This window comes from Eulemur rufifrons, chromosome 6, assembly GCF_041146395.1.
Source record: "Eulemur rufifrons isolate Redbay chromosome 6, OSU_ERuf_1, whole genome shotgun sequence".
NCBI lineage: Eukaryota > Metazoa > Chordata > Mammalia > Primates > Lemuridae > Eulemur > Eulemur rufifrons.
In genome coordinates this window covers 42,826,233-42,852,648 of record NC_090988.1, presented here as the reverse complement: position 1 = coordinate 42,852,648, position 26,416 = coordinate 42,826,233, and the positions used below count along the sequence as shown (strand labels likewise).

At 42.7% G+C, this 26,416-nt stretch overlaps 1 protein-coding gene and 1 pseudogene across 7 annotated transcripts in view; one reads left to right on the top strand and one right to left on the bottom strand.

The window, feature by feature from the left end:
- Window positions 1-5,109: 5,109 nt before the first annotated feature.
- On the top strand, window positions 5,110-5,557 carry LOC138383943 (protein tyrosine phosphatase type IVA 1 pseudogene; annotated as a pseudogene).
- A 1,394-nt stretch (window positions 5,558-6,951) lies between these two features.
- ME3 (malic enzyme 3) overlaps window positions 6,952-26,416 on the bottom strand; it is a 200,809-nt gene continuing 181,344 nt past the window's right edge. For 4 of the 7 annotated variants that reach the window (XM_069470955.1, XM_069470956.1, XM_069470954.1 and 1 more), the window contains exons 9-15: window positions 21,812-21,909; window positions 21,401-21,514; window positions 19,634-19,739; window positions 18,891-19,033; window positions 18,134-18,307; window positions 14,354-14,452; window positions 10,301-12,966 (exon numbers count right to left, since the gene is read on the bottom strand). In XM_069470955.1, the coding sequence (XP_069327056.1) occupies window positions 12,805-12,966; window positions 14,354-14,452; window positions 18,134-18,307; window positions 18,891-19,033; window positions 19,634-19,739; window positions 21,401-21,514; window positions 21,812-21,909 (896 nt within the window). In that variant the 3' untranslated portion in view covers window positions 10,301-12,804. Of the gene's footprint in view, window positions 7,720-10,299; window positions 12,967-14,353; window positions 14,453-18,133; window positions 18,308-18,716; window positions 19,034-19,633; window positions 19,740-21,400; window positions 21,515-21,811; window positions 21,910-26,416 lie in introns of those variants that run through there. The other 3 variants (XR_011233692.1, XR_011233693.1, XM_069470958.1) reach the window with 3 other exon arrangements.

Below are 26,416 nucleotides of genomic sequence, written 5' to 3'. Positions count from 1 at the left end.
GGCTGACACCCTGGCACTCTAGCCCGGGCAACAGAGCGAGACTCTGTCCCCCCCCAAAAAAGAAAGAAATTCTCTTTCAGTTCTAGAGAACTATGTCTATTTTTGTCTTCCTCTGTTTGATTCTTCTTAAGACGGGTAAGACGAGAGTTAGAATGGCTACTAGAAAGCACAATATCCAGTGCTTTTCAAACTTTTTGATAAGACTCAGTAAAAGAAATAGATTTTATACTGCAATGCAGAACCCATGCCTATATATATGAGATAAAAGTTTTACACAGTTATATTTATCCTATCATCTGCAATGCATTCTAATATTTTCTATTTTATTTTATTTTATTAAAAAATTCTGGTTAGACTGAATAAAATTGATTTCACAATCCACTAACATAAATAGATAATTTCCAGTTTGAAAAACATAATTTTAATCTAATTCTTCCTTCCAGTGTTTTCTCATAGTACTGCTAGCCAGGTGCATCCTGTCTTAATTTATTATTTTTGTGGGTAGCAGAGGAAGAAGTGGGGCCTGTGCACAGGGCACCTTGAGGCTCCCAGCCCCCAGTTTCTATCACTGTTGTAACAAATTACCACAAACCCAGTTGCTTAAAGCAACAGAAATTTATTCTTTTACAGTTCTATAGGTCAGAAGTCTGGAGTCAGTTTTAGTGGGCTAAAGTCAAGGTGTCAGCAGGGCTGGTTTCTTCTGAAAGCTCTGAAGGGAGAATCCTTGTCTTTGCCTTTTCCAGCTTTTAGAGCCATTCTTTGTACTTGGCTCATGGCCCCTTCGTCCGTCTTCAAATTCAGCAGCATAGCATCGCCAGAACTCTCTCTGCCTCTGTCGACACGTTGCCTTCTCCTCTACTCCAAATTTCCTTCTGCCTCCCTTTTATGAGAGCACCTGTGATGACATTTAGGGCCCACCCAGATAATCCAAAATAATCTCCCCATCCGTAACTTAATCTCATCTGCAAAGTCCCTTTTGCCATAAATGCTAACAGGTTCCAGGGATTAGGATCTGGATATCTTTAGGACCATTATTCAGCCTACCACAGGATGAGTGGTATCTAATATTTAGCCCCCAATCTACTCATTAAACCCTGCATCAGAGATATGCAATAGACCTGAAGCTGGTGGCAATTTTTTCTTTGGGCCTTAGCTACATAGATGTACCTGTGTACTTTTTTTGCTTGTCTGGTTAGGTTTGGTTTTGCAGGATTAGGGAAGGATATGAAATGGAGAAGGAAGGACACTTAACAATTCAAACTTATTATACTTTCTTTATTGTTAGGTTTTGATACCAGGGTAATACTGACCTCATAAAATGAGTTGAGAAGTATTCTCAATTCTACTTTCTGGAAGAAATTGTGTAGAAATGGTGTTGTGTAGAATTTCTTCCTTAAATGTTTGGTAGAATTCACTAATGAAACCATTCATGCCTGGGTTTCCTTTGCTGGGAGGTTTTAAACTATAAATTCAATTTTTTGTGGTTCTTCTTTGTATGTTGCATAATTTTATATTTATATTCTGCACACTTTGAATATTATGTTGTGAAACTCTAAGTCCTGTTAATATCCTTGAGAAAATGTTGAATTTTTATTTGTTTTTGTTTTAGCAGGCAAAATCTTGAAGTTCAGACCTTTTATACTTTTCTGACCTTTTCCTGGTTCTGCTGGCCACTAGATTTTCCCTAATGTTCTTTTTCTGTTCCAAGATCCCATCCAGGATACTACATTGCATTTAGTTGTCATGTCTTTTTAGCCTCCTCTGGTCTGTATTCTAGGCCATATTCCTATCATTATTTGAATAATTCCTTCCTTTCTGTCATAATAGGATGTTCCAGGCTACTCGTGTACATTTCCTGCCCTACCTCTGGAATCAGCCAGTACTCCAAGGAGCCTTGGTTCCTTTTAACGGAGAATGGTATTTAAAAAACCATGATCTGGTCACTCGTTGAGCTGATTACTATTGGGTTCTCTCTGCTCTCTATAGATGAAGCTAGGGAACACACACGCACATCTGTTTCCATTACTATCTTTCTATATTGAAAATGATGAGTTCACACCAATACCACAATTCCAATCCCAAACACTAGAATTCATTTTACTTTTCACCTTTCCATATTTGTAATTCCTGTCTCTGACAAAGCTGATTCTCATTATCCTCAATGTATTACCGGATGAATCCTTATGCAACTTCTGTCCCCCATGTGTATACTCTCTCCATTCTGCTTGGGCTCTGACTGCCTGTACCAGGCTGTTACTACCACTCCCACTGTTGCTTAAATGCTCTTCGCACCTTCTTCCGTCTCTGATATTCTGTGCTGCTGCTTCTGCATCCCCAGGCAACTATCCTGCTGAGCTCCATCTAGTGGACTGAATTATTAAAGAAGAAATAAAAGGAAGGAAGGAAGAAGAATGGGAAGCCTGAAGAGATTAAGAAAGAGGAAGGAAGGAAGGAAGAGGAAACAAGGAACAAATAGGACTTTATTGCTGTGGACCATGCATAGGCCAGGAAACAAAGTCTAGATATTTTAAAAAATTCTAATAGCTATTCTAGAAGAAACTTGAGAACAAGGAATAATATCTTCAAAGGACTGAGAGAAATAAATGCCAATGTAGAATTGTGTACCCAGCAAAACTATTAGGAATGAAGGCAAAATAAAAAGATTTTAGGAATAAAGACAGAAAAAAAAAACCCAAAGAAAAAGCAAAATATAGTTTACCAACAATAAGGGAAATGCATTCAACAGTGAGAGAATGCATATTTTTAAGCACATATAAAACATTTATAAAAGTTGATCATATACTCAATATTAAAGGATTCTCCAAAAGATGCTTCTAGATAAGGGAAAATAACCTCAGAAAGAAGCATGGAGATGCAAGAAGGAATAATGACCAAAGAAATTGATAATCTGTTGGATAAATTTAAATATTGATTTTTATAAGCAATGTATAACTTGTGGCATTAAAAATTAAAACGCTTGACAACATTAATGGTTAAAGCATACTGAGTTCCTTCAAGAGGTAGGAAAAGATTCTAAGCCATATTTGACTTTTTCTAAAATACTTAAGCAGTAAACTGAAGTAGGCTGTATAATAGACCATAGGTAGAGTTGCTAGACCCAAAGCTAGAATTGCAGGATTAAAACCTCAGCCCAGACATTTACTAGCTGTGTTACCTTGGGCAAATTACTTAACCTTTCTGTGCCTAGGTTTTTAAAATGAAGACAGTGGAAATGATACTAGTATATAATTCACAGGGTTGTTGTATTACATTTACGTAAAGACAAAGAAGTATTAGCCACAATCCAACTTCCAAAACAGTAGAGGGAAAATATGAAGTAGGAATAAGGTAAAGCCTTAATCCAAAAGAAATCAAGAAAGGAGTAAAGAAAATTAGAGATATGGGCCAAATAGCACAAAATAAGAGGGCAAAATGCTTAAGTTTTTCAGCTAAAAAACAAAGTTTGTCAGGCTGGATTTGTAGCCACCCAGTCTTTTCTGGCTGTACTTTGTTGCTAACAGAATGTCCAGTTATTTTGCAGGTACAGAGCTAAAAAATTACAAGTTATACAGCCAGAGCATGTACAAAAATAAAACTTAGACCTCAAATAACACCCAGAATTAAAGTCTTTCCCCCTACCCTAAACTAAAAGATCAAGACATGGCTAGAACTTCAGTGCCAGAACACTTCCAGAAGCCAGGGGTCCAGTTGCCCAGGAATGTCCAGTAAGACCCCTCCCACGCCTCACCATACATGGTCCCATTTAAAGTCTTTCCTATCAAAACTTGCCCTGCCAGCTCTTCCGCCTACCAACCTGTCCTCCCTAACGTGTAACACTTGTCTCAAACCCCAGATCCGGGAGACAAATTTGACCTAGTCTCCTCCTGTCTCCGTGCTGGTTGACTCGCAATAAAGCTTTTCTTTTTTCAAAGCTTGGTGCTATGTTATTGGCTTCCCTGCGCACTGGTAAGCGAGCCCATTATTCGGTAACAGACATGGACCGGGGGTGGCCGGGGGGGGGGGGGGGGGCGGGGGGGGGGGAGGGAAGCCAGACAATGTGTTGTTCCCAAGAGACACAGTTAACACACACCATACTGGTATTAAAAGATATACCAGTCAGAGTCAATAGCTGGGAAATCTTCTTTCGCTACCTTCCTTTACTAGTCCTAGTCTACCCCCATGTTTCTCTCCAGCCTCTTTTCAGTCTTCATCCCGCTCCACCGCCGTGTCCGCCCTCAGCCCCTGCGCTTCCTGGGTGGAGGCAAAGTTGCTCGGGCAGCAAAGGTTCACGCCGTCTGCGGCGGGCATCGTGACGCCGGCGGGAGGCGGGGCCGACGGCCCTCACGCCCTCTCTCATTGGCTGTTGGTGTGCCCAGCCACGATTGGTGGGGAGTTCGCACATGGCGCCCGCTACAATATGAAGGGCTTGTGACGCAAGGGGGCCTGGCGCACGCGTATTGGCTCCCGTGAGGCGCTGTCGTGCGAGCCTCTGGTCCTCAGTAGAGCTTGGTATTCCGCCGTCGCCGCCGCTTCCCCACGACTACCACTGCCGCTCTGGCTCTGCAGCCGTCGCCGCCTCTGGCGCCGCGGGTCCGGCTGTATGATTACGCCACAGTCTTTCATGAGCAAATATACTCCTTTCTGTGGTGTTCTTGGTCACACATTTATGGAGTTTCTGAAGGGCCCTGTAGATTACTGCCAGACACAACACGACCTTCATGAGGACAAGTGAACTGTGGAAAGCCATAACTACTTCGCTCAGAAGCCCGCATAAGAGCGGGTAACCTGGACACAGAAGTGTTGAATTGAAATCATCAGAGCATTTCACAAGAGTTCTGACCTGGATGGGATAAACCTACTTGCACTTCCTTTCCATTGACTTAGTCTAGTCAATTGAAGAACTGCTGCTGCTTAGGAGGTTCATTTCATTTACTGTCACTCCCAACTTATTCAAAGCTCTGAGAATTTCAAGTGGAGTATATTGGAGTAGACTTCAGTTTCTTGACATCATTTCTGTATTCAAAAGTTTCTAATTTTTCCGTAACTATATATATATATATATATATATATATATATTATTTTTTTTTAAACTAAATTAACACGGCTCCAATGAACCGTCCAGCTCCTGTGGAAGTCACATACAGGAACATGAGATTTCTTATTACACACAGCCCAAGAACTTAAGAAATACGGAGTTACCACAATAGTGAGAGTATGTGAAGCAACCTATAATCCTGCTCTTTTGGAGAAAGAAGACATTCAGGTTCTGGAGTTTGTTGATGACTGGTTAAGTCTTGTAAACATTAAGTTTCGTGAAGAACCTGGCTGTTATATTGTTGTTCACTGTGTTGCAGGTCTTGGGAGAACTCCAGTGCTTGTTGCCCTAGCATTAATTGAAAGTGGAATGAAAAATGAAGATGCAGTACAGTTCATAAGACAAAAGCGATGTGGAGCTTTTAACAGCAAGCAACTTTTGTATTTGCAGAAATATCATTCAAAAATGCGGCTGTGCTTGAAAGACTCTAGTGGTCACAGAAACAACTGTTGCATTCAATAAAACTTGGCTGCCTGATGCTATTGCATCAGGAAGTGGAACTTGAGACAGGACTTAATTTATTACACATATTAGTCAACATATAGGTTCAGTTTATAAGTCTAATGAAGCTTCCATAAGAATATTGAAAAGCCACATGTTTGACAGAATTGCATCCTCTATGTTTGACTTACTGTTTAATTATTCCGATGCCAGAAACAATATATAAGAAATTTAGAAAGATTAGGTGCCAAGATACCCAGCACAACACTTGTATATTTTTAGTATCAGACAGAATTAAAATTCCAGGAAATATGACCTTATGTGGTCTATTTCTTAAGTCATTTCAGACATTGCAAGTAGGGCCTATATGGTTATTTGCCTTGCTTCTTTGTTTACCATCCCACATGTGTACCAGTATACATCAGGTTTGTGCAGCAGTTGATTTTGTTGGATTCCTACAAAGTCCTACAAAGTCTTACGATTATTTAATGTCTTTCTATAAATCTCATTTGTTAAGTACACTTCCATTTTGAAAAATCAGAAAAATCACAAAGTCTCCATTTTAAAAAATCAACCTCTGGTTGAAAATTCATGCAAAATCCACTTGCCCAGAAGCACATGTTGAACGTCTAAAGACAAAAAAGCCTTATAGTTAATGTTTACAGTTAGGATGCAACTTAAAGGGTAGAGCCCTGAAGACAGAATGGGAGGAGGCTGGGAAATGTTCCCAGTAAATTGTTGCTTTTGTCTTATGCAAGACACGTAGAATAGGCCCTTTAATTTAGTAACATTTTTAAAAAGGTTTAGATGCTTTGTCTTTGTAGCTAAAACAATTATTAATTATAAAATTTCCAAAATCTCATAATTGTTTCCTATACCTATTGAAAGTTTCTTATTCACTGTTATTTTTCTTCGAAGTGTGATACTTTTTTCTTGCCTTCCCAACCAAAGAAGGAGTGGGTTTCTACTAATGAATTGATCAGACATTTAATATTTTATGTGCTTCTTTGTGTAATATTTGGATACCTGGTAATTAGTTTTATTATGATAATTGATAAAAATGGTGATGTACATTAATGTTAGGACAACCATAAATTTATACCGTCTGGGAATATATGGTTATGGTTCTATGGGAGAAATGATTTGTCAATGTTCATCATTCACCAGTTACTACATGAGCTTAAACATCCGAATAAGTAATGAATTGCAAGAAAGAGATTTCTAAGATGGTATAGCTGTCTTACTATTAGTAAAAGTAGAAGCAAATGCATTAGTAGAGATAAAATCACTACTTAAAATTTGAAAAGTTTGAAATAACCAGAAAGTTAAAACAATTCTAAACTTTATGCATCTGATAACATTGGTCCATGGTATATGTAGCAAATATGGACAGAAGTACAAGGAAAATTGACAAGTTTACCATAGCAGTGGGAAATTTTACTGTCCTCCTTCAGAAACAGATCAAGTAGACCAAAAAATCAAGATTTTGGATACAGATTTGAACAAAACATTCAACAAACTTGATCCCATGAACAGGTAAGGGGCATTGCATCCACCCAACAGTGTGAGACTACATATTCTTTTTAAGAGTACATGAAATATTAAATTTCACCATAAACAACAACTTTTAGCAAAATTTAAACTATTAGCATAATACAAAACAACTTCTCTGACCACAATTCAATTAAGTTAGGAACAAAGTTAATATCCACACATTTGTAATTTTGAAAATCTGTCTAGAGACTTCCGCGTCTAGATAGGATATAGCACGTCATGGCAGCCTAACACTCTTCCTGCAACAACCAGAAAAATATGGAAAAATTACAAAGGTGATGTTTAAAATAAGTGAGAGCTGCGAAAGCAATAAGGTCTAAGTGAATAGGAATTCCAGAGAGGGAGAGCCCTCCTGAGGTAAGTGGCCATTTTCTTTTCTGGGGGCATTTACTGATTCTGGACATGGACTAAAAAAGATTAAGCTTGGTCCACGTAGAGGGTCTTTTCTAAAGGAAAGAAAAACCCAGCAAAGCTTTTGGTTGTCATGTGAGGCTGGTGCAACAGATCGGAAAATTAAGAAGCTTGGCCAGTTTCCTCAACCTGTTGCAACTTGGGTTCTCCAGAAAACAGACACTGAACCTGAGATTTGCTTTCAGAGAGTTACTGGGGAGTCTTCTCAGGAACAATACCTGTGAGGGAGTTCGGGAAGCATGATAGTGCATGAGAAATTGGTGACACATACAGTTGCGACAGTAGACTCGGTCTGTCTCATGGGGAGCTCTCAAGGTGAGATGACTATTTGAGCTGTCTCCAATTGAGGCAAAGGAGCGGGGCCTTTGGGCTTTTGAATTAACCAGTTATTGGATACAGGCTGCCCCAGGGGAAGATGGCATCACCTTGGGCGGGAGCATCCTCCTTCCATCAAGGGCAATTCCTAGAGAGGGATGCAGCTGTAAACCCTCTGCTGATCATGACAGCTGGGGGAATGAGTGTTTCAGACCTGAGGAGGGATCTGGGTGGTGCAACCATAGCATCCACTCTATTAAATTCCACTCACTGAATTTTGGGGCTATGTATGGGAGGTTGGGGAGGTAGAATGAAGACTTACTAGGCTATCTGAAATTTCCTTTAATCTCATAGTGCTTAGGAGACAAAGTTCTGCTAGTGAAAGAGGTTCACATATCTCCGTCTCCTCACCAACACTTATCTTTTTTATTACTGCCATTCTGGTGAGTTCAAAGTGGTATCCCACTGTGTTTTCAATTTTCATATTGACTGATAATGTGAAGCATCTTTTCATGTGCTTGTTAGTCATTCACATATCTTGAGTAAAATGTTGCTTTAAATATTTCGCTCATTTCTAAAATTGGGTTGTCATCTTCTTAAATTGTAAGAGTTCTTTCTATATTCTGGATCCAATGTCTTTGTCAGATATTTTATTTGCAAATATTTTCTCCCAGTCTGCTTGTCTTCCCCCACCCCCCTTGGTGTGTTTCACAGTGCCAAAGTTTTAAATTTTGATGAAGTATGGTTTATAATTTTTTCTTTATGAATCATGCTTTTAAAATTGAATCTTACAACTCTCCATCACAAAAATTTTCTACTGTATTTTCTTCTAGAAATTTTTATAGATTTATCATTTACATTTAAGTCTGTGATCCATTTTGAGTTTGGTGTGAGGTTTGGTGTGAGGTGTCTAAGTTCATTCTTTTTTGTATGAGGATATTCAATTGTCTCAGCACCATTTGCTCAAAAGACCATCTTTTACCCTATTGAATTACCATGGTAGCTTTGTTCAAAACATCAAGTTATCATAAATGTAAGGATTTATTTGTGAATTCTCAATTCTGCTTCATTTATTTATAAGACAACACAGTCTTGATCATTGTATCTTTACAGTAAGTATCTGAAATTGAATAGTATACTTTGTTCTTTAAAAAATTTTTGTTTTGGCTATTCAAAATCCTTTACATTTCCATATAAATTCAAGGATAAACCTGTTGATTTCTACCAAAAAAAAAAAAAAAAAGCCTACAAGGGTTTTGATAGGTATAGTGTTGACTGTATAGATCAATTTGAAGAGAATGGCAATCTTGACAATATCGGGTCTTTAAGTCTATGAGCATGGGATAGCTCTCCATTTATTTAGATCTTCTTTAATTTCTATCAGCAATGTTTTATAGTTTTCAACGTACAAGACTTATACTTCTAAAATTTATTTCTAAGTATTTTTTATTTGTAATGCTATTGTGAATAGAATTGTTTTCTTAATGTTATTTTTGGATTGCTGATAATATATAGAAATACTATTGATTTTATGTCTAGTGACTTTTTTAAACTCATTTATTAGTTGATAGGGAATGTATGTGTTCTTTAGCATTTTCTATCTTCAGGATTATGTCATCTATGAATAAAGGCAGTTTTACTCTTCCTTTCCAATCCTGACAATTATAATTTCTTTTTCTTGCTTTATTGTATTGGCTAGACCCTCCATGTTGACTATAAGTGGTGAAAATGCCCTCTTTGCCTTGATCCAGATCTTAGGGAGAAAGTATTTATTCTTTTACTGTTACGTATGATGTTAGCAGTTGGTTCTTTATAGATGTCGTTTATCAGATTGAGAATGTTCTTTTCCATTTCTATTTTGCATGGCATTTTATCATAAATAGGTGTTGGATTTTTTTCAAATGCTTTTTTTACACATCTATTGGCATGATCTTATGGTTTTTGTCCTTCATTCTATTAATATTTTATACTATATTGAATGTTAAAACAACTTTGCTTTCTTGGGGATAAATCCCACTTGTTAATTGTGTGTAATTCTCGTATTTATGTTGCTGGATTTGGTTTGCTTAATATGTTGTTTAGGATTTTTGCATCCATATTCATGAAGGATATTAGTCTTTACTTCTTTTATGATGTCATTATCTGGCTTTGATATAGTAATACCAGTATCACAGAATGATTTGGGAAGTGCTCTTTCCTCTGCTTTCTGAAAGAGTTTGTGAAGGATTATTATTATTTTTCTTTAAGTAGTTGATAGAATACACCCAACGAAACCATCTGGACATAGGCTTTTCTTGGGGGAAAGATTTTTAATTACTAATTCAATTTCTTTGCTTATTATAGATATATTGATTTCTGTGTTAATTTTTGCTTTGGATTTTGTTTGCTTTTTTTTTTTTCTAGTTTCTTAAAGAGGAAGTTAAGTTTATTGATCTGAGATCAATAAACTTTCTCTCTTGCTTTCTCTCTCTCTTTTCTTTCTTTTTTTCTTTCTTTCTTCCTGATGTAGGTATTTGCATTAGTCGGGGTACTGCAGAGAAACAGAGCCAATAAGGTCTCTCTGTCTCTGTCTCTGTCTCTTGCTATTTATTATAAGGAATTGGCTTGGCTTACATGACTATGTAAGGCTGGCAAGTCCTAAGATCTGCAGGGTGGGTTGGCAAGCTGGAGACTTAGGAGAGCTGATGGTGTAGTTCCAGTCAAAAGGCAGAAAAGTGCCAATATCCCAGTTATAAGGTTGTCAAATAAGGGAGAGTCAGCCTGTTTTTTCTGTTCAGGCCTTCAATTAATTGGATGAGGCCCACCTGCATTATGAAGGGCACTATGCTTCACTCAGTTTACTGATCTCAGTGTTAATCTCATCTAAAAACACACTCACAGAAACACCTAGAATCATGTTTGACCAAATATCTGGGCACTCTGTGGCCCAGGAAAGTTGACACCTAAAATTAACCATGACAGCATGGAAAGCTATAAAATTTTCCTCTAAGCACTGCTTTAGCTACATCTCATTAATTTTGATACGGTTTTAAAAATTCAATAGATAATCTTGTGATTCCTTCTTTTAATCTATGGATTATTTAGAAATGTACTGTTTAACTTCCAAGTATTTTGGAATTTCCCATTTTTTTCTATTTTTGATTTTTAATTTAATTATTAACTCTGGGGGAGGAAAGACTTCATAAAGGCAATTGCATTTCAATTCTAAGGATAAATGATGTCTCCAGGCAGAAAGCTGTTGGCAAACCAAAATTTAACTGGTAAAGGGCAGGGAAGAGAAGGGAAGGACTTTCCAGGTGGGGAGACCAAGCACAGGCTTGAAAGTGCACGTGCTTAGTGCCAGCAAGATGTTCAGTGTGGCTGGAGCAAAGGAAGTGTAATTTGTGTCTTCTTTCTTTTTGTCTTGGTCAGCAGAGCTAAATTTTGTTAATTTAGTTGATCTTTTCCAAGAACCTATTTTGCTTCACTGATTTTTCTCTACTATTGTTTGTCTTTTCTATTACATTGGTTATGGAGGAGGTGTAGTGGGGGTAAAGAAGAAGTTGTGGGACATGATGTAGAAAAGATAGTGTAAAAGGTTCCCCGGTGTTCACATTCCAGCTTCACTCTTCAAACCCTCTTCTGAATAGTTTCTCATTTTCTCTGAGCCCAAGGATCAGAGAGGAGGGATGTTTTCTCAGGATATTCTTGGCTGAGCACCAGTACCAAGGACACAGATGTTGGAAAAATAAGACTTGAGCAAGAGGTGACTGGTGGCTCTGTTAATTACTTTTCTAGGATCCTAAAAAGACTGTCACTGTGAGATGGTCATATAGAACCTATTCATTGTGGGCAGTGGGGACCCTGAGGTTGAGGTGGCAGCAGGAGTAGGGCCCTAAGCTTGATGTATTGTCTCCTGTATCACACAATTAAATTAGAGGCCAGAAGCTGTCATCCCAACAGGTCTTAGCATCTTAGCAGAGTCTCCGATTGCCGGGGGCTGCAAGCTCTTTCCCCACTCTCATTGGCTATGGTGTGGGCTCTGCTGGACTTGAGGGCAGTGAAGGCGAGCGCTGAACTTGGTCTACGAAACACTCAGGACAGACTGACGTCACCTCTATAAGAAAGCGGCTCTGGGTTGCTCAGTTACTTCAGAGAGTGAAGGATGGAAGGCAGAGTGTGTTCCAGAGCCAGGAAAATGAAATCACATCTCCCTTAGAACTCCCCACGGTGCTCTTCCCCTCACTGCCTCTCTTCCTCCTCACTCCTTGGCAGGCTGACGCTCCCCACCCACACTTCTCTGGTTTTCCTTTTAATAAAAACCAAAAAAGCATGTCCAATATTCAACAACCCATAGGGCAGTGACCATTCCTGACTAATTAGTAAGCTGCCTCCAGCCACTCAGCCTTCACACCCTGCTGAGTCTTGAAGGGTGTGTATTCTTCTGACAGGACTGAACTCCCCGATGGGTGGGCCACACTTTCTGGCTAGTGGCGACGCTCACATTCCTCCTCTCCCCATGACTCCCACCCATCCTTCACTCTCGGGACTCAGTGAAAACACTGCTCCCTTCAAGTCTTATGTTCTCATAGGAAGTGTCCTCTCCCTTCTCTGAGTGCCCTCGATTTTTATCTGCCCCTCCTTAATGGACTTACCACTTTCTCCCTTATTGCAACATGAATTGTGTCCAATTATCTCCACTAGACCCTAAGCTCTGTGAAGGTCGGATTCTAGAAAGGATTCTGTATTTCACACAAGACTGAGCCAATAGTTTCAATTAATGGATGAAGAAATGCTTGGGAAGGAACTCAGAGGAGGGTTATAGAAAAGTGAACTCCCAGGGCCTTCAGGGACAAGGCTGTCATTCACTGTATACCTTGGCATCTCCTCTCACATCAGAAAGTTCAAAGGAAAAAACACAGCAACAAGGATGGCCATTTTGGAACCCATTTATATTGTGGGTGTAACTTTGGGCTTCATCCAGCCCCATACCAGCCCCTGAGTCTGCATCAGACCGTCTGAACATTCATGGCTTCCTTGGGCCAAGTGTAGCTGTCCAGCGTAAAGGAGTCATAGTCTGGAGTGTAGACCAGGGATCTTACAAAAGCCTCCTTGTCCTTGGGCTCCGGGTAGTAGGAAGCCAGATTGTGTTTGTACGCGTAGTCAAGGACCTACGGAAAAACGTTCGGCTGAGGAACTGGATCTAAGGGGAAACCTGCCGAAAGGCCCTTGCTTGGGAGCCTGGGGAAGTGGCACACACCTTGAGGAGCAGGACTTGCTCCTCTCACAAGCGTGGCCCATGAAACCACTGGGTAGGAAGGATTTTAAGCCTTCTGCCTAGACAGGCTGCTGTAGCAAAGTGGAATAAATACCAGGCCAGGGTCAAGAGGCGTCAGCCTAAATTCTTCCTGCACCCAACTGCCTGTGGATCCTCAGAGGTGACATTGTCCTTGCTGAGCCTCAGTTTCCTCATCTGTAAAGTGGGGATAATGAGACCTTTCTCTAGGGTGGTGCGAAGATAAAATTAGATAACAGGCAAAAGAGTCTAGTACCTGATATTTTTTGCTCCCTTGAATATGATGTGAATTGGACAAACAGCCTGGACACTGTTCTCTGGGTATTAGATTCAGCTTCAGACGAGTGTGAATCTAAATATTCCAGAAAGGAAGGAACTGGACGGAGTGAAGTTGGGCCAAAAGCTGGGCTGTTAGTCTTGAAGCCTGATTCTGGATCCTGCACTGGACAACTCATAGGGAGTGCATGTTGATGTACAATGCATCTTCTGAAATTCTTTTGAAAACTTACTATAGGAAATGTAAAACATATACACTAATAGAAATAATACTATGATAAGCCCTCATGTACCCATTATCCAGCTTCAACAATTATCAATGTTGAGCCAGTCTTTATTGCACCATATTCTGATTCCTTGAAAACCTATCTTCTCTGTAGAATCTCATAGTCTGGAATATTACATGAACCTGATCATCCTATGGCCCAGCTATTCTGAGAGAAAGTGGAAAAATGAGATCTACTCTAGCCAGGCAGGCACTGCGTGTGGAGAGTTCTCTTTTAATCTTCTTCAAAATGCTGGTAGAGAGGAATTACCAGCCCTTTGGAAGAGGAGGAAACTGAGGCTCAGGGAAATGAAGTGATTAGGCCAAGGTTACACTGCTGCTGATCGGCAGAGCTGGGACCCCAAAGCCTGAGAATTTTCATGATGCTATGCAAGCTGACCTTTCTTATAAATTGGTGCTTATGATTCATTTTTAAAAAATTCCACCCACATTCTGGTCCACAAAACCATGGACTTTGATGACCTTTCTGCTTGGCCTTTGAGGGGAAATCCAGGAGCTTTCCCAGAACTGGCCTGGGTGGGATTTGCGGGTGGGGCTCAAGCTTTAGGTGGGCAGGAGTTTGTCACAAAGCCCCTGGGTTGCATGCAGTGCAGCCCAAGGATTTCTCCACTGCTGCCATCTCCTTAGCCCTCCTAAAGCCACAGACAGAGAAAGTGGTTGAGCCTCACTACCCATACTACAAGGGTAGGATGCCCCTTACTTTGACGGCAATTCTCAGAGACACGTCTCGGATGGTGCTGAGTGGTGGGTACAGTCTCCCCTGGGACAGATGCTGCTCGGAGACCTCCTGGGCAATTTGCTGGGAAGAAGGAGAGAACCAAGAGAAATAAGCTGAGTTTCTGCCTTCCCAGAACAAGCGCAACCCCAGAGACTCACCCTGCCCCCGCATAGCTGATCAAACGCTGCAGTTCCCGCTGTTGACTCTGCCACCCCATAGGCCCAGGAGAGCTTAATGCTTGGGGTTAAGCAAGGACACATCCTTTCTATACTAGACTAGGTGAGGCTTAAAACAACATGAGGGGCTCGAATTCTAAAGGAAAATCACTAAAACCAAGATGAATAAACTCATGGCCTGCAAAACGAAGGCTATGTAATCTCTTCTTGGCAGGTCCAGCTTGTTGCACAGGGATCCCTGGGTCCCTCACTTCCTGGGTCCCAATCTCCTCCCACATGCTTGGTACCTACCATCCACGGTGCCCATCTAGGCAATGTTATGTTTTGTGTTCAGGGCTCCTTGAGCTCTCCCTTCCAGCCCTGGTCCCAATCTGAGGAAGGCCTCTCCTCCAGTGAGTGAATGTGTCTCATGCCTTATCTGGATAAATGCCCTAAGCACATCATCCTGGGAGCAGAACCTCCCACAGCTTCCCTCCCAAGTTTAGAGTCTGCCCCTGAGGGTCAAGCCTTATCCTTTGCAAGCCTCGTCCTCCAGCCTCAGGTGCTGGTGCTCAGCCAGCCTTGCAGATCAGCCTCTTTAATGTGGTGGCTTTCAATCTACTCCTACCCAATCTTCTGGTGTCAAATTTAAATTTGGGAAACGTTACTGGTGCTCTCCGAGAACTGTGTGTCCCGGAAGTGACAAGGCAAAGGAGTTGGTCTCATCTCAGAGTTTGCAGACATCAGGGAAGTGGTCCTCCCTCTCTGCTGCCCTCTCTCCTTTCCATTCATTTGGTCAAACATTCACTGAGCTCTACGATATGCTTGGTTCTGCACTAGGGTGTTGAGGATCCATATGGTGAAGGGTTCTATGGAGAACCAGCCATCGTCTTTTCCCTTACAGAGACTGGTGTCACTGCACAACTAACAAATGATTATAACAATTATAACACAGCAGGTGAGTGTAATGAGAACGGACATATAGGCATAGAGGAAGGCAGGGCCCTGTCTGCCACGAACAGGAGAGGCTTCCCGAAGTGCCATAGGCTGATACCCAAAGGCAAAATATGAATTACTGGAAAAGGGGAGAGAGAGTAACACATGCAAATGCTTGGAGATGAGAGAGAGAAAGAGGGAGGGTGGACTTGAGATTGAAAATAGCACATTGGCAAGGTTGATGGTAGGGAGGGACTAAAAGTGAGGCTGGAGAGGGAAGGAGGGCCCGTGATAAAGTGCCTTGTCTGGAAACCATGGGAAGGAGTTTGGATGTCATCCTGTAAGCACCAAGGAGCCATACAAAGCTCTGAATTGAGGAGAGAAACCTGGCCTGCTGTGTGTTCTGCAGGATTGCTTTTCTTTGTGGAGGTACAGCAGATGGATTGATTAGAGAGAAGTAGGAGTTCCATGGCTAGATCTGCATCTAGGAAGCTTATCTTGTGAAGAGATACTTTATGACACGTGTGGTCACTTCTAAGATGTTGGGCACTGGTCATGCTCTACTGCAGCATGTAGTCAAGTTGCCTGGGGCCATCCTGACGCTGTCACACACAAGCCAAGTTACCTTAGGTCAGTGACCTAAACTCTCTGTGCCTCACTTTCCTTGTCTGTAACATAGGAATAAACACTACACCTATTTTACGGAGTTGTTAAGATAAAATGAGGTAGTGCATGTAAATCTTCTTAAAGGCTATATTAACATTCCATAGGAAAATCAAATTCAACTTAAATTATCTTGATTAAAAGCACTTTTTTCAGAAATATAACTTGTCAGGCCTTTGAAGACCAGACTATCAGCTCCTCTAGGAGAGGGGGCTTATCTTGTTCACAGCAGGTGCTTAATAAGTAGATCCAGGAGAAGTTGCTGTGTAATTGATGGATACTGTCTATGAAATGATGGAGTTGAACCGTCTCACAGCACTGGGGGGCGGTGGGTGTGAAGCTGTCTCATGGGATTACATAGGAAGGGGCTCTAGCAACTATGTTTCTGCACAACAGGGGAATTTGCTTCCAGGCTGACTTCAAGCAGGAAATGACTCTTCCCATCCAATGGGGGTTTCAAACAGCTCTTCCCATAGCCACAGGACAAGAACACCCATTATAGCAGCGAAAAGAAATCCAAACACAGAATACTCAGACAAGAGGAACAGAAAGCTGTGGCACAAAGTCAGAACTAGTGTGCGCAGGGCTGAGGGCCAGCTGAAAAGCCTTCAGGAGGTATTATTTGCACTGCCTTGCAGAGCCTGGGCTTAAAGACCAGACATAGTGAGAAGGGGCCTGGTGCATGAGGTAGTCGTTCCCTATGGGCCTCATAGAAGTGGATCCAGACAGGGCTGTGTGGAAGCCGTACCCGTGGCCCGTAGGTTTCAGGCTCTCACCAGTGCTGCGGTGAGGAGGAAATGCGGAAGGATGTTAGAAGTCACAGGAGAGCCTTTAGAGCTCATTGGGTATAAATACATTTAACATTTGTATATAGCTTTGATTAACTTCTCTCAACAGAGACATTTGTATGCCTTGGTTTCCTCAGAGTGACAATAAATGTCAAGAGCCTGGCACTTAGAAACCACTTGATGATGTCAGCCACTGTCACTGTTATAAATAACCATTATTATGAACATGGGCTGCCATTCTTAATGAATTCTTTCATGATTTTCATTGTGTCCAGTAAAGAACCCTTCTAGGAGCTTTACTAGTCAGATACTGGAACAGGTACATCTCTTTTTTTTTTTTTTTTTTTTTGAGACAGAGTCTCACTCTGTTGCCCAGGCTAGAGTGAGTGCCGTGGCGTCAGCCTAGCTCACAGCAACCTCAAACTCCTGGGCTCAAAGGATCCTCCTGTCTCAGCCTCCCGAGTAGCTGGGACTACAGGCATGCGCCACCATGCCTGGCTAATTTTTTTTTTTTGTATATATATTTTTTTTAGCTGTCCATATAATTTCTTTCTATTTTTAGTAGAGATGGGGTCTCGCTCTTGCTCAGGCTGGTCTCGAACTCCTGAGCTCAAACGATCCGCCCACCTTGGCCTCCCAGAGTGCTAGGATTACAGGCGTAAGCCACCGCGCCCGGCCTGGAACAGGTACATCTCTAACACCCCCATGTGGGTGCCCAAGATCTGGGTACTCAGAGTAGGTAAAACCAGGCATGCAACCCCACCCGCTACAGAAAGCTGTCCTGGTGGGGCTTACTACTGCCGGTTACCCCAGTGATTTGACCAAGGCCTGTGGCTTAAAAAAAATCTGTCACCTGTCATGATCCACAAGCCCCAGTTTCAGGCCTTGTTGGTATCTCCTTTGTCTTGGCATCTAGATGGCACTGCTGGGAGGCAGGGAGCAGCAGGAGGTATGTCCCCTCACTGCCAGAGCCTCCTGCCAACACCCCCTCCCACTGACTAGTCCCCATCCCCCTCCAAAGCCCAGCCCTGTGTATGATCGAAGAGGTCAAGCCTCAGGGTGATCTTGAGAGATGCCTGAGATTCAAGCACACTGCCAGGGTTGGGGGGCAGGTGGGTAGAAAAGACAAGAGAGGAAGAATCTTTAGAGATTGGGCAGGGGACCCAGTGTCAACCCACAGGTTCTATGGGAAGCATTTGAGGGAGCAGGGACAGTGATACCTCTGCCGTCAGGAGGAAGATCTCATCTGGGATGTGCCGGATCCCGCCGGCGATGACTCCCAGTGCCACCCCAGGAAACACATAAGCATTGTTTCCCTGTCCGGGAATGAACGTCTTGCCATCTTCCAGAGTTACGCTCTTAAAAGGACTTCCGCTTGCAAAAATCCCTCGGCCCTGGAGGCAGGAAGAAAACCACAGATGGAGCTTGGAGATTGGTTTGGGGAAGTAATGGTGGCCTGTTCTTATCTCCCAAATGTTGAACCTTTCTTCATCCTCTCCCAAATGCCCAGCATTGTGCTGAGAACATGGCAGGTACTTAAAGCACATTTATTCATTTGAACAGAAAGCTCAGCCTCCACCTGAGTTACCTGGTGGCCAAGAAACAGCTGAAAGGTGATGGGGTTCACAGTACCTTTTTACCTGTCACCTCCTGGGAAGGCCAGCCCAGGACATGACAGGTGTGGAAGTGGCCCAGAGTCTACAAGTGCCTCAGGGTCTGGGTTCTGGTCAGAGCTCTGTGTTATTTAGGAGGAACCCTAAACAGTATAGCATAATGGTAAGAGTTTGGGCTTTGGAGTCAGACCTGGGTTTGAGGGCCAGCTCTGCTCCTTATTAGCTCTGTGACCTTGGGCAAGTTACTTCATCTTTCTGAACCTCAGTTTGCTCATCAGTGATGTGGGGATTTTTTTCACCCTCATAGGGTTACTCGTTGTTACTATGTCCTCTCAGCCGGGGGAAGGAAGGACTCCCCGCTGACCTCGGTGACCCGGTAGCACTTCTCAGCCGTGCACTCGGCCTTGCTGGTGGGGTTGCTCAGGGCAAAGATGATAGGGCGCTCGTGGAAGGAGGCCATGTCCCTCAGAATCTGCTCCGTGAAGGCTCCTGCGATGGCGGCAACACCTACAGGGAAAAGGGGGGGTAGTGGGGATGCCTACTCTTTATAAACAACCGATTCCTCTCCTGGTGGTGGAGGGAGCCAGGCACACCATGAAAGACTCAATAGTCTTGGGAATGGCAGCTCCACAGGGATGGAGGGAGCCGAAGGGAAAAGGGTCTTCCTGCTTGAGCTGCCTGAGATTTTCTGTCCATCTCTAAAAGACCATTGATCCACTTCTGGTCCCTGCCAGTTAGGTGTACCTGTGAAGGCATTCCTAGGCATTGCCATTGAGAGTGGGCTGCACCCCCAGTACAGGGAGAGATGCCAGGGTCCCCACCTTGGGGGAGGAGTGCTCATCTCATCCTGGTTAGAGAGACCAACACTGTGCTTTTCCACTGCTCTGTATGATTCTGCATCACTAAGCCCTAACTCTGGGGCCTTAGTTCCATGGTTTTTATACATAGTCACTCAGTAAAAGTTTGTGGCATTGAATTGGACATGGGATGGGGGAAAGAGCTGTGTCTCCTTGGGTTACTTATGCCTCCTGGCTGAGCCTCAGTCTCTCCATCTGCAAATGAAGAGGGTTAGCAGGGCTGGACAGGGGGTCACCTCCCTCCTCCTACCTATGATGGCTGTGGGCTTCACCAGCCTCACCACCTCCTCCAGGGAGTTCACTTCAGGATGGTCTTGGGCAAACATCTCCTTCTCATGGTTCAGGTGGCTCCTCCCCTGTAGGAAAAGAAGGAACACAAAGCAGCTGTGGTGGTGAGGGCCCACTGGGCAGCGGGTATGGATGCATTTGAAAACTGAGAGCATTCCCCACTGAGCCCCATGCTTTGGTCTGAGCTGTCAGAAGCCTTGGGGCCTGTTCTCTTGATCAGATTTCCTGATAGAACCTAAAGTGGAACCTACGTGTTTTTAGGGGTATGTGTGTGTTTGTATATGTGTTTCTTTAACCTAAACCACATATGGAGAATCCACAAAGAATTTATTTGAACTGCTGGGGTCATGGCTTCCTGGGCCAGGACAGAAAGGCTCTCAGGAAATGCCCAGGACCCTTGACCCCAAGGTGTTCAGCACCCAGGCCCAGTTGAGGGATGAGGGCCAGAGCTGCCCTGGGTCAGGGAGTTAATCTGAACGTACATAAAAGAGCCATTAACTCCCTGTGAATAACATTAAGCTAAGCTCCAGGAAAGGCTTAGTATGGCTGGCTATGCCCAGCCAGCTCCAGATTCCTTCCATTTCTTTAAATAGAAGTTGGTGGGTGACAGGCTGGCATGAGTGTTGGTAAATAGGTACAGATGCTCCTAATCACTCCTTTGGGTTAGCTGACCTCATGAGAACCAGAGTGAAGATGTCAGCTCTGAGAGCCCTTGGGTAGGGGTGAGCTTGATGGGACGAGCAAAATGATATTGAAAGATGGGCGAGAGGGAAGAGTGGCAGCCTCTGGTAGCCTATACCTGGGACCAGATTATGCTCTGGAATGACGTGGGGTGGAAGGAGGAATCTCTAGGCCTACATTCCTTCTAGCAGTATGGAACAATATGAAGGTCAGTTTCTGTTGAGGGTCTCTGCTATTCTAGGTTGATGGCCCCAGGTATTTTCCCTGTTCCCATCTCTGCCATTGTTTTTTATCTCTCACTGACATTCTATGTTAATGGGATTCTTGGAGTTAAAGCATGGAGCTCTCAGTGAAGCCCTAAGGAAGAGGTCATCCAACTGTGTCCCTCACCACATGCTAGTCAGAAGCTGGACTGTTTCTCTCTCATTCATCCTTTCACTCATACCTCACACATTAATTATACACTTGTCATGGGCCAGGCATTGACATCAAGACTCTGTAGTCCAGTGGGGAGACAGACAAGTAGGGAGCAACTGACCTACAATGTGGTAAGTGCAATGTATGGGGTGTGGGGAGCCTATGTGAGCACAGATGCAGGATATGAGCTTCTTGGAGGAGGTAACACTTGAGCTTAATCAGGATATGAGGAGGAAACTGGGAAGCGATTGAGGATTAAGAGTTGGCATGGGGCAAAAGAGAGAAGGGTATTTAAAGCAGAAGAACAAAATGTGCACAGATGTGGAAGAGAGAGAGCATGTTACTTTTGGAGAACTATGATTTAATGTGGCTGGAGGTTAGTGCAAGGCAGGAAGGGGTGGGGGATAAGGCTGGAAGGGGCACACACACACTCTCACACACATATGCAAAACTTTTGCACAAGAGCAACTGAGGATACTTTGGGATGAGTCTTTTGCCTTGGAGTTTAGGCCATTGCCCTCCTTTTATTCTCTCTACTGTCTGAGCAGTTTGTCCCCTGGAGACCTCTTCCAGTCCAGTTCCTAGAAGGTGTAGGTGTCAAGAAACCTCCATGTCTCCAGCCTGACAGTACCTTGACAATGAGCCCCTTGGAGTCCACCATCCAGATCTTCCTCGTGGCCTCTGCCTTTGGTACACCTTCTTTCTCTAGGGCCATAACAAGGAGGTGGGCGATGCCCATGGCTGCCTGGGAGGTACCATAAGGCAGATGTTCAGACACAGGCAAACAGCGGCTCAGCACTTATCAGATGTCTCACCAAAATGATTCCCTCTTCTTCCCCCCACCCCTACAACACCCAGGAGGCCTAGTTAAATCCTTGCCTTGAGACACCCCAATGTGGGGGCTTAGGTAGCTGCAATGATGAAAACACTCCTGTGCTGCTCCCTTCTCTCAGAACCCCAAGACACCTCCCGTCTTTGACACACTTCTACTCATTCTTACTCTACCACTGGAACAACAGTAGAGACCCCTGATAGCACCTACCTCACCTGCACCTTGGAAAACAAACACATGATTAGAGAGCTTGTTCTTGGTGATTCGCAGAGCAGCCAGGATCCCTGCCACAGCCACAGAGGCTGTGCCTGCAACAGAGTGGACAGAAATCAACCTCTGGCCACTGGCCCCCAGCCCCCAAGAGAAAAGCCTTGGCAGACTTCTCCATGCCCAGGACCTATGGAGGAATAAGCAACGTTCCTTAGCCCTTATGCCCTATAGGCATGCAAGTTTTGGTGCAAATCCATGCTCTCTCACACAGATAACTATTTTTCTTTTGAGAAACAGCTCCTGGTCTGTCAGTTGGCCCTGTGAGAGAGGATCAGATAGTCAGGTGCTGCTACCACCATCATTCATAAATAAAAGGACAAGGATAAATGTAATATAATGGAAGCAAAAAAGAAGTGTTGATTTGTTTAAGGGATAAATGTATAAAAAGTTTTAAAAACACAACCTGACCAGGAGACATTAAATGATCATGTGGTCTGAGCTGCCCATCTGATCCACCAAGTCAGAAGGTTGTGCCTGGAAGCAGACCATCATCAGATGGCTTGAGTATGTCTGGAGGGACAAGTAAGTTGCATGGTGACTAGTCTGAGATGACTCAGACTAGTTTGAACACTGCTGCATGACTTCTTTTCCATTAATTCACATCTAAGTTCTCACTGGAAATTCCTTAAAGCCAGCTGACCAAGGAGAAAGAAACTTGGGCTTGGTTTAGAAATTGTTCTGAATGATATGCTGGCACCAACTAGAATTGCACAGTTGCAGCTTCACAGCTCCAGTAAAAGATAGCCCTAAAAAGTAATGGTGAAGGACAGTGGACGTGACTTCAAGTGGTAAATTTCATTGTTCACTTGGGTCCAGGTGATGGCTAGATCTACACTGATTCATGGACAGTTACTAATGGTTTAGCTAGATGGTCAGAGACTTGGAAAAAACAAAATAGTAAAATTGGTGTTGAGTAGATCTGGGAAAGGGGTACAGAGTGTGGAAGGGGTCTGGAATAGGTACAGAGTGTGATGATGTTTGTGCCCTATATAAAGATCACCAAGGGACATAATGAGAACAGGCTGTCAATAATCAGATAAAATGGCATGACCTGTGTATGTCAGATAGCATTTGTCTCCAGCCAGCCAAGGTTTGCTTAGTGTGCTTACATACAAAAATAGTTATGGTGGCAAGGATGGAAGCTATGCATGGACTTTCTCTCATCCAGGTTGACCTGTTACTGCTACTGCTAAATAACTAACCTGGCAATGGGGTACCATTCCCTGGGGAGACCATCCACCTGGTGGCAGGATGATTACATTGGACTCCTTCCATCATGGACAGGAAAGAGATCTGTCCTCACGGGAGTATATACATATTCTGGACATGGATTTCTATCCTTGACTATAAAGCTTCAGCCAACACCATCATCTGTGGATGCTTGGAATGCCTATTCATCATCCCGATACATTCCAGACAGCAAGGCTTCTAATGAAGGAATTCATTTCACAGTAAAAGAAGTGAAGCAATAGGCCCAGGCCCATGAAATTCACTGGTCTTAACATGTACTCAACCAATCAGGAGCAGCTGGCCTAACAGATCAGTACAGTGGCCTGTGGAAGACTTACTTAAGATTTGAGTTGAAGCAACCTCATACAGAGGTGATGAGCTTCTATCTAACAGGATGCAATATATGACTTGACTTAGCAAATAGTACATTGTGTCCTTTCTCCCACAGTCAGAATAATGGGTCTGGAAATCAACGGGTAGAAGTGTGAGTAGCTCCTCTCACCATTTCACCTAGTAACCCAGTTGCAGAATTTCTGCTTCCTGTCTCTTCCACTTTATACTCTTCTCGATTGGAGGTCTTAGTTCCCAAGAGAAAAATACTTTCATTGGGGTTCACAACATGATTCTATTGAATTGGGAGTTGAGACTGCTACCTGGCCAGCTGGGGCTCTTTTGCTACTGAATCAGTGGGCAAAGAAGAGGGTTACTTTTCTGGCTATGGCAATTCATTTAGATATCCAAGGGGACACCAGGGACAGGGAAGACTATTTCTGAAACCTAAGGGATCTTCTGGGGTGTGTCTTACTACTTCATGCTCAAGAGTAAATATTAATGAATACTATTGCAACTAAGGAGAGTCAGGACCATTGAGGATTCAGAGCCTTCAGAATGAAGGTTTGGGCCACCATACTGGGTAAAGAATCCTGGCTACGTGAGGTTCTGTCTGAGGACAAGAAAACATGGAATGAGAGGTTAAGGAAGAAAGCTATTAATATAAATATCAACTGTGGTCTCACAACTGGTTACAGAAACGAGGAATGTAGCAGCCATCCATATTTTCTTCCTTTATTATTTGACAATATATAATGGCATACATTAGCTAGTTTCTTCTCCCTTCTCCTTCTCATTGTGTCATATAAGTTTATTGGAGGTTAATTCTGCATTTTAGTCTTTAGGTAACATAATTTTCAAATGTGAACTGTGATTGATTTTTATGAGTAGTTAATCCTGTCCAGAGATGGAGAGTGTGACTATCTTCCAGCGGTGAATAAAAGGACTGTTGAGACTTTGCCTTTCCCCATTTTGGGGAGAAGGTGAGAATATCTTCATTTGTTGGAAAGATAGTTGCATTTTGCTAGGCATTTTGTTAGAGTTGTTTTTGTTATGTGGAAGTACACATGTGGAACAGTGTGTCTGAATGCTGAACAGCTAAAAGGGTGGACTGTGCTAATTATTGGGTAATTTTTTCTCAGCTTCAAATCCACCCTTCTTTACACTGCCTTTCAGCATCACCCTTGTCTTATAGGATTACTGGGTAAAATATAGAACACTTAGTAAAATCTGAATTTTAGATATGCAACATTTTTTTTAGGATAAGTATGTCCTATGCGATATTAGCATAAATATTCTAAAAAATTATTTGTTATTTATTCAACATTGAAATTTAACGGAGTGTCCTGCATTTTGGTTTTGCTAAATTTGGCAACCCCACAGCCTTGCTTCTTCAACTCCACAGTAGCAGTTTGTTCCTGAAGCAGCAGTTGAATGCAGTTTGCAGTTCGTCTATTACCTGGAGAACTAGCTTCATCGCATGCCCCTCAGTGACACCAACACCAGCCAGCTGCCACCTCCTCTTTCCTTTGTTCCCTCAGCCTCAGGTGTGGTAGCAGATCCTTAGTGTTTCTTTTGGCTTTTTAATTCCTTAATACATAATTAACAATTCTTTTTATTAAGTCTTCTCTGTTAAAGCAACTGGTATTCATTCTGGAATTCATAATAAAGTCACCACAATTACCAATGTTAAGCCTCCACAATGGCAAAAGAAAAAAAAGGAAATTAAAGTGGGACAATTTATGGCTTGTTAAATTTGCACAAACTAAAATATTGATGTTATCTAGGGTTGGTTAAGGAACAGTGAAAAATAAACAGATCCAGCATACTTTGCATTTTAAAAAGTGCTACAGTCTTTTTTGGAAAACTATTTCCCAGTATAGACCAAAGGCATAAAATGTTTTTGCCCTTTGACCTCATACTTCTACTTCTGGGAATCTAAGTACGGAAAAATCCAAAATGTGTATACTGGATATTTATGACAGTTTATTTACAATACAGAAAGACTGGAAAGAATCTAAACATCTACCAAGAGAGTAATGGTTAAGTAAATTATCTAGCGTAGATACTCAGTAGAATATTTTGCAGCCATTAAAAATGATCATTATGAAGATTATGTAGCAAAATGGAAAATGCTATGAAGTTAGTAACATCAGATATTGTTACAAGTGCTTTAAATGTCTTAATGTAAAGACATTTATTTATCTAATCGTCACTATTATCATTCTCATTTTCACAAGCTGTGAAAATGAGGTACAGAGCAATTTGCTGAATTGCCCAAGATCATATAACAGAGCTGGGATTCAAATCCAGGGAATCAGCCTCTAGGGGCTTGTATGCTTAACCACTAAACTACACTCCATTGAGTTGGTTGGAAGGAAGAGAACCATAAACAGTATACATATTGTGATTCTAATTGTAATGTAACACACACACAGAATCCAGAAGGAACTTCAAAATACTAATGGTTGCAGGGTAGGTGTGTGAGTTTCCCAGGTGGCTTGCTTTTTGCTACTCTGGGGTAGGCTTTCTTCTAGAAAATGGGTTGGATTTGTGCTTGGCTTAGGGGCTGAGATACGGGGCGCAGTAAACAGTTGGAGGCTAAGAAGTGCACATTCATCACTGCAGACATCAGAAGGCAGGACTCAAAGCAGGAACACACTTGCTAGAAGATTGGGTGCAGGCTCTCGCGTCTTCACATAGCTGTGCCTTGGAGAGACGGCTGAACTGTCAGCAGAGTCACAGAGGCAGGGCTGAGACTACGAGGACTTTCTGATATCCTTCTGCGGGTCCCCTAAGTGCTCAGTGTGCATTTACTGAGGGCCTATCAGGTGACCATACCAGGCATTTGGGAAGACTGATGAATCACACATGGTCTCTGCCATCAGGAAACTCCCAGTTTAACCAAGGCTGGGGCATAAAAACCATAACACAATCAGTAGTCAGAAGTCACTGGAAATTATTGCATTCATTTATTCACTGAGC